At 38.6% G+C, this 13464-nt stretch overlaps 1 protein-coding gene across 6 annotated transcripts in view; it reads right to left on the bottom strand.

Moving 5' to 3' along the window:
* Nucleotides 1-5029: 5029 nt before the first annotated feature.
* FRRS1 (ferric chelate reductase 1) overlaps nucleotides 5030-13464 on the bottom strand; it is a 105299-nt gene continuing 96864 nt past the window's right edge. For all 6 annotated transcript variants that reach the window (XM_086717660.1, XM_086717661.1, XM_086717659.1 and 3 more), the window contains 6 exons: nucleotides 13162-13248; nucleotides 10333-10430; nucleotides 9786-9844; nucleotides 8844-8987; nucleotides 7426-7487; nucleotides 5030-7344 (listed from right to left, as the gene is read on the bottom strand). In XM_086717660.1, coding sequence (XP_086573786.1) covers nucleotides 7252-7344; nucleotides 7426-7487; nucleotides 8844-8987; nucleotides 9786-9844; nucleotides 10333-10430; nucleotides 13162-13248 — 543 coding nt within the window. In that variant the 3' untranslated portion in view covers nucleotides 5030-7251. The remainder of the gene's footprint in view (nucleotides 7345-7425; nucleotides 7488-8843; nucleotides 8988-9785; nucleotides 9845-10332; nucleotides 10431-13161; nucleotides 13249-13464) is intronic.

Raw genomic sequence — 13464 nt, forward strand, 5'->3', positions numbered from 1 at the left:
TGTCTTCACTTTGTGCTAAATCTTGAAGGATTTTTTTTTAGATAGAATCCTTGATGACTTTTTCTTTCAACTTTAAAGATGTTATTCCACTCTTTCTGGCCTCTATAGATTCCTATGAGATGTTAGATGTTAACCAAATCATTGCTACCCTATATATATAATCCTTCCTTTTTCTCTTTCTCATTTCAAGATTTGCTCTATGTTTTTTGCTTTCAAAAGCTTGACCATGATATTAAAAAGAATAACTGCCTTCATATATATATATATATGATTTTTTTTTTTTTTTTTTTTTTTTGCTTAAGTTGTTTTTCTGTATCATGAGTCAGTAAAGTTAAGCCTTTTAACAAATTTGGGAATTTTCTAGTCATTATCTCCTCAGATTCTCCTCTCCTTAGGTAATACCTAAAGATGCCATCATTTAACAGGTCCCTGAAACTCTGTTTAATTCTTTCCCAAAATTGTTTCTTTCTTCTCTTAAAACATGAGACAATCTCTATTCATCTATCTTCAAGTTCATGAGTTTTTTTCCGTGTCATCTCCATTCTGATATTAATTCCCTCCAGTGGATTTTTCAAATAGTTTTAGTTCTTCAGCTCCCCAATTTCTATATGGTCCTTTCATACTGTTTCTATTTCTGTGCATCTTTTTTTATTTACAGCAAGTATATTTTCTTTTATGTCATTGAGAACAGTTATAATAGATGCTTTAAAATCCTTATTTCATGGGGTGTCTAAGTGGCTCAGTCAGTTGAGCATCTGACTTTGGGTTCAGGTCATGATTTCACAGTTCATGGGTTCGAGCCCCACATCAGGCTCTGTGCTGACAGCTCAGAGCCTGAAGTCTGCTTCAGATTTTGTGTCTCCCTCTCTCTCCCTCTCTCTCTCTCTCTCTCTCTCTCTGTCCCTCCTCCACTGTGCTTTCTCTCTCAAAAATAAATAAATAAACATTTTTTAAAAATCCTATTTCTTGACTCTAATCATCTAAGAAGTCTTAGAGGTTGGTCTCCATTGATTACTCTTTAGAGCATGGGTTGAAAAACTATAGCCTACAGGCCAAATCTATCCCACATCCTGTTTTTGTATACTTTTGTATTGCTCACGTTAAAAATGGTCTCTCACATTTTTGAAGGATTTGTAAACAAACAAACTAACAACACAAACAAAACACCACATATTCTACAGAGACCATATGTGATCCACAAAGCCTAAAATATTTTCTAACAGGCCCTTTAGAGAAAAAGTCAACTACTTTGGAGAATGGGTCAGAATTCCTGGTTCTTCTTAAGTCAGGTAATGTTGGATTATCATCTGTACATCATAAAATATTAGGTTATAAAAATACTGGATTCTCTTATTTTTCTCCAATGGATGTTGCTTCTTTTGTTTTAGCAGGCAATTAACTGGGTTAGACTGCAAACTCTTTCTTGTGTTATAACTCCAATCTGAGGTCAACTACTCATTTTCTTTGCTCTAACTGCTTTGTGTTCACTTCATGTATGTGAACACATCCAGAGGTCAACCAGAGTTGTGGGCAAATAGAAACTGGAATCCCTTCTCTTGTGTTTTCTTTCCAAGATCATCCTGTCCCTCCCCCTGATGGTGGCAGTTGGCCCAACCATCAGTTCTCTGGTTTCCTATGCACTGCCACCTAGCACCACAGCCAGTTGACTACAACTGCACCACAGCTAAAAACTTTGAAAACAGGGCACTCTAAACAATTTTCCTCCTCTGAGTGTGGACTCCTCACCAGCATCCTCCTACTTCAGTTCACTTTTCAGGACCTTCAAGTAACTACTTTTTGAAGTTTACACTAGTTTTCTGGAGGAGACTCAGTTTGGCAGGATCTCACTCAGCCATTATTGGCATTATCAGCCATTATTGACAGTACATATTTAAAATGTATGGATTCAGGAAATTCTTATCCCAAGAATTTGATTACCATATATCAGTGTCTGATTACAAATCAAAAATATGCTTAGGTCCTTATGGGAAACCCAGAGTACAGTAACAATTTCTTTTACACATGAATAAGACATCATATGAAGATATACTTCTAAAGATATGTTCTAGGAAGTTACTCCACCCTAAACTAGAGGTATATGACCAAGCATAAAATAAAATTACATTAACTTCTTTGATAATGAAATAATGAAGCTGATACCAACTCTACAGCCAGCAAAAACCCTAAATCTTTCCACCAAAAGGTAAAATCCAAAAGCAGTAATAAGACAAATATTTGCTTTACTGAGGTGAAAGTCACACAACATAAAATAACCACTTTACAGTGGACAATTTAGTGACTTCCTCACATTCACAACGTTGTACAACTATCACCTCTATCTCTAAAACATTTTCATCACTCCAAAATAAAATCTTATTCCCAGTACGCAATTACTCCCCATTCCCTCCTCCCCCACCCCCAAGACCCTGGCAACCACCACTCTGCTGTCTCTATGGATTTACTCATTCTGGATATTTCACATAAGTGGAATCATAATATGTGACCTTTTACATGTGACTTCTTTTACTTAGTATAACATTTTGTAGATTCATTCACATTATAGCATGTATCAGTACCTCATTCCTTTCTATGGCTGATAATATTTTCTTGTATGTATGTCCCACAATTTGTTTATCCATTCATCTGTTGATGGACATGTGGGCTAGTTCTGCCATTTGGCTATTGTGAATAGTGCTGCTCTGAATATAAAAAAAAATTTATTGTGGTAAAAATATACATACCACAAAATATACCATTTTAACCACTTTTAGATGAATTCAGTGTTACGCAAGCATCACTACTATCAATCTCTGGAACTACTTCATATCCCAAACAGAAAGTATTAAAACACTAACTAACCCCCCATTGCTTCCTCTCCCTCAGCCCCTGAAAATCACCATTCTACTTTCTTCTCCATGAATTTGACAAGTTCAGGTACTTCAAATACATAAAATTATATAATGGTTGTCCATTTACACCTGGTTATTTCACTGAGCATATTTTTCTCAAGGTGAACATCAAAACTTTTTATAAAACAAAAATACACATTTCATTTGTAAAAATGACTAAAGTTTAACATTGTAATCAAACAGCAACAACATCATCAACAACGTGTACAAAGCACCTTTTGCTGGAATCACTTCATTCATTCCTCACAATTGCCCTGTGAGGTGGGCTTTACAGATGAAGAAATGAGGTCCAAGGAGGATAAGTCATTTGCCCAAGGACAGGAAGCTTGTAATACAAACATGCATATGCAAGTCTCCCAACTCCATCCCCAAACTCCCAGTCCCTTTGAATTGACAGTATCGGCTGCCTCCTAGCCCACTACCATGCCACTTGTAACGGTGGTCAAGAGAGACCCATGTGGAAGGAAGAGCCAGGGAAGGCTCCAAGAATGAGGAAGAAGCTTCTGCTAGAAGGGGGGAAACAAATGGGCATGCCAGGCAGCACCATGACCATCAGTGACCTGGATGCAGATGAGCCTGGGTACTGGGCAAAGAGGAAAGAAGCCGCAAATGGATTGGAACAGTGTGTATCCTAATCAAATTTGAAAAGAGCTTAGAAGAACCCTTTCATTCCCACCTATAATGACTTACCTTAAACAAGAACCTTTGTTCTTTTTTTTTTTCTGCTTTACCAGAGTATAGAGATAAATAAAATTTCAGCCAAAAGCTACATGCACCCCTAGAGCTTCCTAGTTGGCATCAGCTGCCAGTCGGCATCTCTATTTTCACCGCATCCTGGACTGGAGGCAGGATGTGGAAGGGATGCATATCAGAAGTGATATTCAATTCATACATTACAAATCCTGATAGAAGCCAAGTAAGCACTAAAGTGAATTTAATGCATTTATTTGATTACTTATGCCATAGGCTACCTTTGCCTTTAAGATTGGCTTCCACAGAGCAAAAAATAATAAAAGCAAAAAACAGCCTCAGTTGTGAACCACAATTTTCTAGAATTTGTTTCATCTTTTCCAAAAAACATTACTTATTTTCATCTTATAATGGAAACCATATTAAGGAAGGTAACTTACAATTTTTTTTTTCCTGAGAGAGTGGGTGCATGTGCAGGGGAGGGGCAGAGGGAGAGAGAGAAAAAACATTTTTGGGGGGAGAGGGTGCAAGTGAGCAAGCGGCAAAGGGTAGGGGAGGGGAGGGGAGGGAGAGTGGAGGGGGAGGGGAAGGGGAAGGGGAAGGGGAAGAGGAAGGGGAAGGGGAAGGGGAAAGGAAAAAGAAGCAGGGCTCACCCGCAGCAGGGCTCCCGCTCAACCGAAGCAGGGCTCGTGCTCACCCGCATCAGGGCTTCCGCTCAACCGAAGCGGGGCTCCTGCTTTCACTGGAAGCGGGGCTCGTGCTCACCGGAAGCAGGGCTCGTGCTCACCCGCAGCAGGGCTCCCGCTCAACCGAAGCAGGGCTCGTGCTCACCGGAAGCAGGGCTCGTGCTCACCCGCAGCAGGGCTTCCGCTCAACCGAAGCGGGGCTCGTGCTCTCACTGGAAGCAGTGTTCGTGCTCACCCGCAGCAGGGCTTCCGCTCAACCGAAGCGGGGCTCGTGCTCTCACTGGAAGCAGGGCTCGAGCTCACCCGCAGCAGGGCTCCCGCTCAAGCAAAGCGGTGGGGCTCATGCTCAGCCACAGCAGGGCTCCCGTTCAATCGAAGTGTGCTCGTGCTCTCACTGGAAGCAGGGCTCGTGCTCACTAGAAGTGGGGCACAAGCTCACCCAATGCAGGGCTTAAACTGACAGACCGGGGCATCATGACTTGAGCCAAGAAGTCTGACGCTTAACCAACTGAGCCTCCCAAGTGCGCAAGAGAGAGAATCTTAAGCAGGCTCCACACCCAGCACGAGCCATATGATCTCAAGACTGTGAGAGTTCATGACCTATGCCAAAATCAAGAGTTCAACGCTTAAGCTCTTAACAACTGGGCCACTCAGACACCCTTAAAAGTTTTGATTTTGATAACTTCAGCAGCAACACTGATGAAGATCTAAAGGCATTTAGTTTAACAATCACTCCTAGCAAAGGAAGTTAAAAAAAACTTTATTACAAAAACAAGAAGAAATGATGACAGGAGTGAAGAATAGGCATTTTTCAATCTGTGGATATTAACAATTCATAAACAGAAAAATCATAATTTGGTATTAATAAAATGGCATCTATCAAGATTAAAGACTTTTTGGAGAATTCTATATGTTAATTGATGATATATCAAAATAGTGCGAAAAGATGAACCAGTTAAAAAGAAAAAGTTAAAATATCTTAACCTCGGTGCTGGAAATTCAGTAAGTCCATATACTTGAAAACCAAACACAACAGGTTCATTTTCCCCTTAAAAGAATTTTTCTTTGTCATGTACAAAGAAACTTGTATTAAAATTTATTAACCTTTAAGCCCCTTATAATTGAAAACTGGAGGAAAATATTTTAGTATACAGTTTCCTATACTAAAAAAAATTAATGAAACTATTTTAAAAAAATTGAAACTGTAAGTAGCCTGGCACAGACCATGAACACAGAAGATTCACATCTCAACCCTAAACTATTTATGATAAACACTTACATAAGGAACAAAAATAAAACTTCCATATCATTTTACCCCATAAAAGATGTAGGATACAATAGGATACACAGCTAAGGCTATTATTAACACCAAATACAAATTAGGTCCTCAGACCAAGCAGAAACTATAACAATCAGAAAGAATGCCTAAAAGATAAAATATGCCTTCCTAAGCTTCTTTTTGCAATGTCCAGTTTTGTTTATTTCCTCTGATTAAAATAGTTATATTCATTTGTTACAGAGTCAGATGAATGTAAAGGGAACTATCAAGCAATTGTTACAAATAATCATGATTAGAAAACAAACAGAAATGTAACCAGGAAAAATAATAACAGTCCCTAATTTCAGTTTCTAACTCACAACCCCAAACCCCTTACCCCACCAAAAAAAAGGCAGAAACTTTTCAAATACAAATTAAGAGTTGGCGGAATTAAGGGAATTGCCACTCCATGGTATTATCCAAGTACTAGAAATGAGTGACAGCACAATGAAACAGAAACAAAGCAGTACTTTGGTATTATGGTGCCACCCACTGGTTAGAAGTCCTCGTAGCAAATAGGAAACCCAGCCACTAAAAAAAGAGATTAGAGTAGGAAGGAAAACAACACTGACGTTCTAATTCATTACAGCATCAGGAACTTCTAACAAAAAAGATCCACCCATATTATTTATTACCACAAAGAAAGAGAGTAGCTCTTAAATATATTTACAAGGGTAAATTTTATTAATTTTGAAATGCAAGTCTACAATCTCCAAAAGCTAGGACTTGAATCTTACACTCAAAACAATTCACATATAAAATATCATTTTACTGAATATATAAATAGAGCATTTTTACTAAATGTTTATTTATTTATTTTGAGAGAGAGAGCACAAGCAGCACAGAGGAGAGGCAGAGAGAAAAGGAGAGAGAGAGAATCCCAAGCAGGCTCAGCGCTGTTAGCACAGAGCCCAGTGTGGGGCTCAAACTCACGAACCATGAGATCATGACCTGAGCTAAAATCAAGAGTCGGAGGCTTAACCAAATGAGCCACCCAGGCGCCCATATAAATACAGTCTTAAGCAGAAGATGCATACTTGCATTTCATCACTAAGAAAGAAACTATAATATTCACATATAATTAAATGTGAATACAATGTTAACCCCACCTCCACCTTTACCAGAGAAGTAACAGAACACACAGAAAAAAGGACATGTCCAAAACACTGTACTGGAAAACATAGTTTCACAAAAAGTCCTAAGAAAAACCATCCTGATAAACAAGTATAGATGGTTTCTTTAAAGTACCACAGCACCTTTATAGCCCAAAATACACGTACCTTAATAGAATCCCCATTTCATCCAAATGACATCATTTCTGCCTTTCCAAACAGTTATTTTCTTAAATGCTAACATTCTAAAAATCTCATCATAGAAAATATTTGATAATCACTTCTCCTCAAGTACAACTTTCCTTGGTAACACTCAGAATCACACACAAAGGCTTGATATCCTTTTTCGAATCCATAGGACCCTGCTGAAAGCTGATCCCTAAGGACCATACTTCGGAATTCCTCTACAGACATGGCCTGGTCTTCCAAATTAGAATTCATGAATACGTTCCAGGCAGTCGGTACATACCGGCTTCAAGTTTCTTTGGCTTAATGATAATTATCATCTGGTCTGCAAAGCCAAGGTCTTTGCTTGCTCATAGATGATTGATTGCAGATAAGAATATGATGAGAAAAGTCACATTCCCACAGATATAAACTGCTAACGCCACCTTTTTAAAAGCATGTCCCTGAAAGAAAAATTGAGATATGAAAGAAAGAAACGACTATCATTAAGGTTTGTGTCAATAAGTAAGAAAAGGAGTACTTACTTCCGCTTCAGCTACAGTAAATGACTGAAGGATCTGAATTCTGGCATCATCCAATATTTCAACTGTCAAGAACAACAACATAAGTTTATGAGGCCAGTGAGTATGCCAATAAACTAATTCTCAAAAAAAAAAAAAAAAAAGTGATGTGTAGCATTTGCTGATTTCCAGGGTATATATTCTCCCATTTCAAGCTACTAAGCGTTACAAACTTCCTGAATATATAAGGCTCTCACAAATTGGGACAGACTGGCTACAGCACACATTTGTCAAGGGACTTAAAACATGCCTCTTCTGGTCAATAAACACCATATCAGTGTCTTAACAAACCACATTTTAAGTATATATGTATTTTAAACAGCACACCATAATTCAGTAGTCATCAAAAACCCCATCTATGTGACCCTATCAAGGACCAAAAATGGCAGGATAGATTTTTACTACTCGGCTCTGAAAAGCTCATAGATTCACAACAAAGAGGTTTTGTTTTTAGAAGGCCACCTTTACTTACCATTTCGGGGGTTGGAAACTAAATAAGATACAAAGGACACAGCCCAGAAACCAAGCTAGTTTAAAATGTCACCCACTCTCGGGGTGCCTGAGTGGCTCAGTCAGTTAAGCCTCTGACTTTGGCTCAGGTCATGATCTCACAGTTTGAGATTTTGAGCCCACGTCGGGCTCTGTGCTGACAGCTCAGAGCCTGGAGCCTGCTTCCGATTCTCTTTCTCTCTCTGTCTCTCTCTCTCTCTCTCTCTGCCCCTCCCCAGCTTGCTTTCTCTCTCTCAAAAAATAAAAAACAATAAAAAAAATTTTTAAAGAATGTCACCACCCACTCTCTACTAATTTGTCCACTCCTAATGGCTATAGGTATCTTGATTCCTAATGGCTACAGGTATCTTTGGCACCAAAACCAAAATGGACCTTGCCACCAGAAAGCTTGGGCAAAGTAAGTTCTTCCTATCTAGCCTGCCTAGTTAGGCAGCTATAAATTATGTATATTGAAAACCTAAGTGATAGCACACAGCACATTTATCAAACAGGTAAAATCTGTCTGCAGCTTTGCCCTCTGTTGACTTTGGGCAGCTCTTCTTCCTCCGTTTCTGGGTTCCCTCAGCTCCACGCATTCAGGAACCTCAGTGTGTACTGCCTTCAGACCAGCATCAAAATAAAAAGTACTTACTGAAAAAAGACTTCTTCCCCAAAACCTAAAATCGTTCCCCTTTTTACTCACAAATTCTAATACTAATGAGTATAAAACACAAAGACAGAATATTTCCACGAGTTCTAACACTGACTAATCACCACAGACATTTTCAGTGAGCTATCATGTAAGCGTCAACCACTAGCATCTAGAAACTAATTACATTCCAAGAGTTTGTATAAAAGTGATTCTACGTAACATGGCTTTTTGAGCAGGCTACCTTTTCGAGAAAGTCGGTAAGCATGTATCTCCAGGACAATTTCAGTCCCAACATGCCAGGCTACAAATCCAGTCATTGCATAGGTTTTCCATGGGCCAGGAAGGTTCAGTCCTGGTAAATCCATTCCCAGGAACATTGCTGCCACTACATTTAGAAGAAAAATATATATATTCAAATGTAGTCACCACCAAGAGAGATAATTATGTGTGTACGTGTGTGAACTATATCAACTAAAACACAGTAAGAGATGAATTAGATTAATATTTAAGACCAAATAGTTAATTTAATCTTTTTTTATTGTAAGACTAGAAACGGTCAGATGGGAAATTATAATCATGATCCACCAATTGTTTAAAAAGAGACACTCAAACTTTCCAAAAAGCTTTAAGTCTGCAATGTTGGAAGGGAGAAAAGTATGGAAATCATTGCTAACTATACTCCTCCCTCCGTGAAGAACCCCCAAAGACTACAGAAATGTGAGAGTAGGAGATGTCAGTTTAGGAATTTATTATATAACACGTAAAAATATACTGGATAACTGTGCTTGACTTTTGACAATCACCTTCCCTGGAAGGTACCATCCCCATGGAAAAGACCTGCAGACAGCCCACCTCAGCCCAACTCACAAATGACCCTCAACTTGAGCATTTGGCCATTAGCATAGCTTGCTTATTCTGCTGGCAAAGGCAAATGCTAAAAAAAAAAGTCTTAGAAGGAAAGTTTTAAAGCAATTTTAAAAACCTTAAACTTAAAACTGAAATAACAACTTAAATAGTTACCTCTAGAAATTACTTTCTGGATTTCAATGTTTAAGGTTGATTTCCCCTCAACAACCAATTACTCGAATTACCAATACATCTAAAAATCATTTAATCCAAATTACAACTTGCAATATAAACAACCAGCAATTATGTATGAATAAGTGGCATCACAATTACTTACCTGCTATTATTCTAGCAGCTGTTCCCATACTCCAGTGCGTCCAGTTAAACATTTGCCTTCTACCAAATAAAGAACCAATCAGTATTCTCAAAAGAGACAGAACTACAATTAATTCCCAAGAGAATAAAAAGCATGCACCTGAGAATTAGATATCTGAAATACGCTTTAAAACCTTTTAAAGTAAATATAATTTATCACTGAATTTCATAAAGTGCAAAGGATTTTCACTTAAAAAGGAATTAGTTTGCCAAATAATGTTAAGGCCATTTATATATAAAAGCGATAAGTACTCAGGGTGCCTGAGTGGCTCAGTCTGTTAAGTGTCTAACTCTTGATTTCAGCTCAGGTCATGATCTCACCTGTGGTTCATGAGATCGAGCCCCGCATCAGGCTCTATGCTGACAGCATGGAGCCTGCTTGGGATTCTCTCTCTCCCTCTCTTTCTGCTCCTCTCCCATGTGCATGTGCATGCTCTCTCTCTCCCTCTCTCTCTCTCTCAAACTAAATAAATAAACATTTAAAAAAATTTTTAAAAAGCTATAAGTACCTGGGGTCATATAAAGGTGGCCTGAAGGCTGCCAGAAGAGGCTGAAGAACTGCTAAAACCATCACTATACAGCCAAGGTATGGGTGATAACCTGCATACTGAACAAAGTTACATCATTTCAATAATCTCGATCTCGCCCATCAGTTTAAATCCTCATGTTAAAAATAATACACACAGATGTACTCTTAGTGTTTTTCTGTAGCTTTAAACATTTATTATTAATAATAGGTACCATTCACTGAGTGCCTACTTTATACCAAGCACATACTTGATAGACATTATTACTAATGCTCACTACAATGCTTGACAGTTATCAATATCCCACCTTTATTTTTTTAAATTTTTTTATTTAATTTATTTTTTTAATTTACATCCAAGTTCATTAGCATATAGTGCAACAATGATTTCAGGAGTAGATTCCTTAGTGCCCCTTACCCATTTAGCCCATCCCCCCCTCCCACAACCCCTCCAGCAACCCTTTGTTTGTTCTCCATATTTAAGAGTCTCTTGTGTTTTGTCCCCCTCCCTGTTTTTATATTACTTTTGCTTCCCTTCCCTTATGTTCATCTGTTTTACATCTTAAGGTCCTCATATGAGTGAAGTCATATGATCAATATCCCATTTCTAAAATGAGGAACCGAAACTTAGAGATATCAAGCAATGTGTCCAATGCCACACAGTGTGTAAATGGTGGTGGTGGCAGCCATGCGGAGCGCTGCCTCTCCCCCATTAGGATGTTAGGTGATCACCAACACCAGACCAGTACACCCCACCCAGGACTAGTTAGTATCCTCATGTCAGGAGCAATCATCCCAATGTATGGTAATTATTTGTTCAGACCTCTGTGTTTTCCTGAGATAAAGGTTCTATATATGATTCCTTATAACTCAAGTGCTTAATAGAACCTTAGTCACTCAATGAATATTGATTAAATGAATAGCCTATATAGCCACTGCATTCAAATCTTATCTCCTCTGTTCAGAATGAAGGTCTAACCCGAGAAAAGACCATCAACAAAGTATCTCAACAGTTTCGGCTCCACCCCTCTCTTAGAGATGCTGTATGTCTGCTCAAAAGAGCAAACAGTTTTAGCACATTTAGCACTTAGCACAATTTTTCCACTTAAAAACTTAAGAGAGGGACTAAGGAGATGCTCTAACCTGTGACATGTTTAGATGGGGGAATATTACAGTCTGTTGTCACTGACTGCCGTGCTTGGGTAGACTCTAAAATCTGTGATCTAGAAGAAGGATATAGTGGTTTCCAAGCCATGATAGGAAGCTTTGGTAAACAGGAACAATAAGCTGACAAAAGAACATTAGAAAAACACTTTCAAGCCATGGACTCAGTTATACACAGATAAAATGATAACCAGGACCATGGAGAAGGAGAGTGCCTCTATCTCATAAAACAACAGTAACAACTGCCACAAAATTCTTGTATTTGCTTAGAATACACAGGAAACTAGCCTAAGTACTTTCAGCTATTTAACTCTCAATTCTCAGAAAGCCTGTGACGTTGCTACTATACTATTCCCTTTATACTATCCTAATCATAAACTGCCAAGAGTGCAAACTACAGAGTTTATATAAGAAGTATTAACCCTTGACCCAAATACCTGAATAAAATAAAGTTCATATCAGAAAATCTTCATAATTTCCTTTAAAAAATAGGTCGGCCGGGGCGCCTGGGTGGCTCTGTCGGTTAAGCGTCTGACTTTGGCTCAGGTCACGATCTCGCGGTCCATGAGTTCGAGCCCCGCGTCGGGTTCTGTGCTGACTGCTCAGAGCCTGAAGCCTGTTTCGGATTCTGTGTCTCCCTCTCTCTCTGACCCTCCCCCATTCATGCTTTGTCTCTCTCTGTCTCAAAAATTAATAAACGTTAAAAAAAAAATTTTTTTTTTTAAAAAATAGGTCGGCCAATCTAGAAACTACCTAAAAAGCAGGAGGGAGGTTTCTTAGTGACCCAAGATTCATTAGTCTTGCCCTTACGGCAACAGCCCAAAGTGAAATACAGTAAAACCTTGGTTTGAGAACATAATTTGTTCCAGAAACAGGCTTGTAATCCAAAGCACTTGTATATCAAAGCGAATTTCAAGAATCATTGGCTCAGTGGTGATCATGTGACATTCAGCATCAGGTGCTACTTGTATTACAAGACATCGCACATTTGTGAAGTTAAAATTTATTAGAAATGTCTACTTGTCTTACAGAACACTCACAGAATGAGTTACTCACAATCCAAGGTTTTACTGTATTGAATTTTGATATTGAATTCTGACTGGCTGTAAAACTGGAAAAGTTTTACAAAAGAGCACAGGTTCTGACCTTGGGTACATCGCTTGTTTTCAATAAGCCTTACCCCTTCATTCAATAATTACTGAGGACCTACTATGTACCAGAATCTGCTCTGGGTGCTTAAGATACACCAGTGAACATACCAGTAAATATCCTGGCTCTCATGTTAGCTTAGTGGTAATCATAGTGTGAGTTAGAGAAAACCACTTACAGTGTTCACATTCCTTAGATATCACACTTTGAATTTTCACCACTCCACAGTGAGAAAATTCACCCAAGCTATGTAGAGTATATGTAACATTTGATGTAGCCTAAAAATATATTTCATTACCCAGTTATCCACAACAACATCCTCGCTCTGTCCCTGACCCCCAGCCATCTGGAATAGTCACCAGATGATTAAAAAAGGAAAGAAGAGAGATGTATGCAGAAATATCTTTTTACCCATCCATGTGAGTATAAAACAGCAATCTCCTTGGTCATCAAAATGAATTTATATTAAAAAAAAAAATCCTGCTGAAGAGATACTTACCCAACTCCAGCCTCTTCTGTAAATAAAAGGCAGAACAAAAGCAATGCAGGTGAGGGCAGTAGTAGTGAGCATGAGCGTCCGATGTACCTGCAAGGGTGAAATGACACCATGAGAAGACAGTCAACCATGTAAGTGAAAGTAGTTGGCATAAGTGTGGGGAAAAAATCATGGGGCGAGATTCCCTGAAGGCATGCATTTGACTGACATCTAATCACAGTTTGCAGTGAGTTTTAAAATATTTTACTAAATGAACTTTAAAGAAAATTCTAAGCTGCCATGCCCATCGTTCCAAAGCATTTGCGA

The sequence above is a fragment of the Puma concolor genome, chromosome C1 (assembly GCF_028749965.1).
Source record: "Puma concolor isolate L17-30 chromosome C1, mPumCon1.1.hap2, whole genome shotgun sequence".
Classification (NCBI taxonomy): Eukaryota; Metazoa; Chordata; class Mammalia; order Carnivora; family Felidae; genus Puma; species Puma concolor.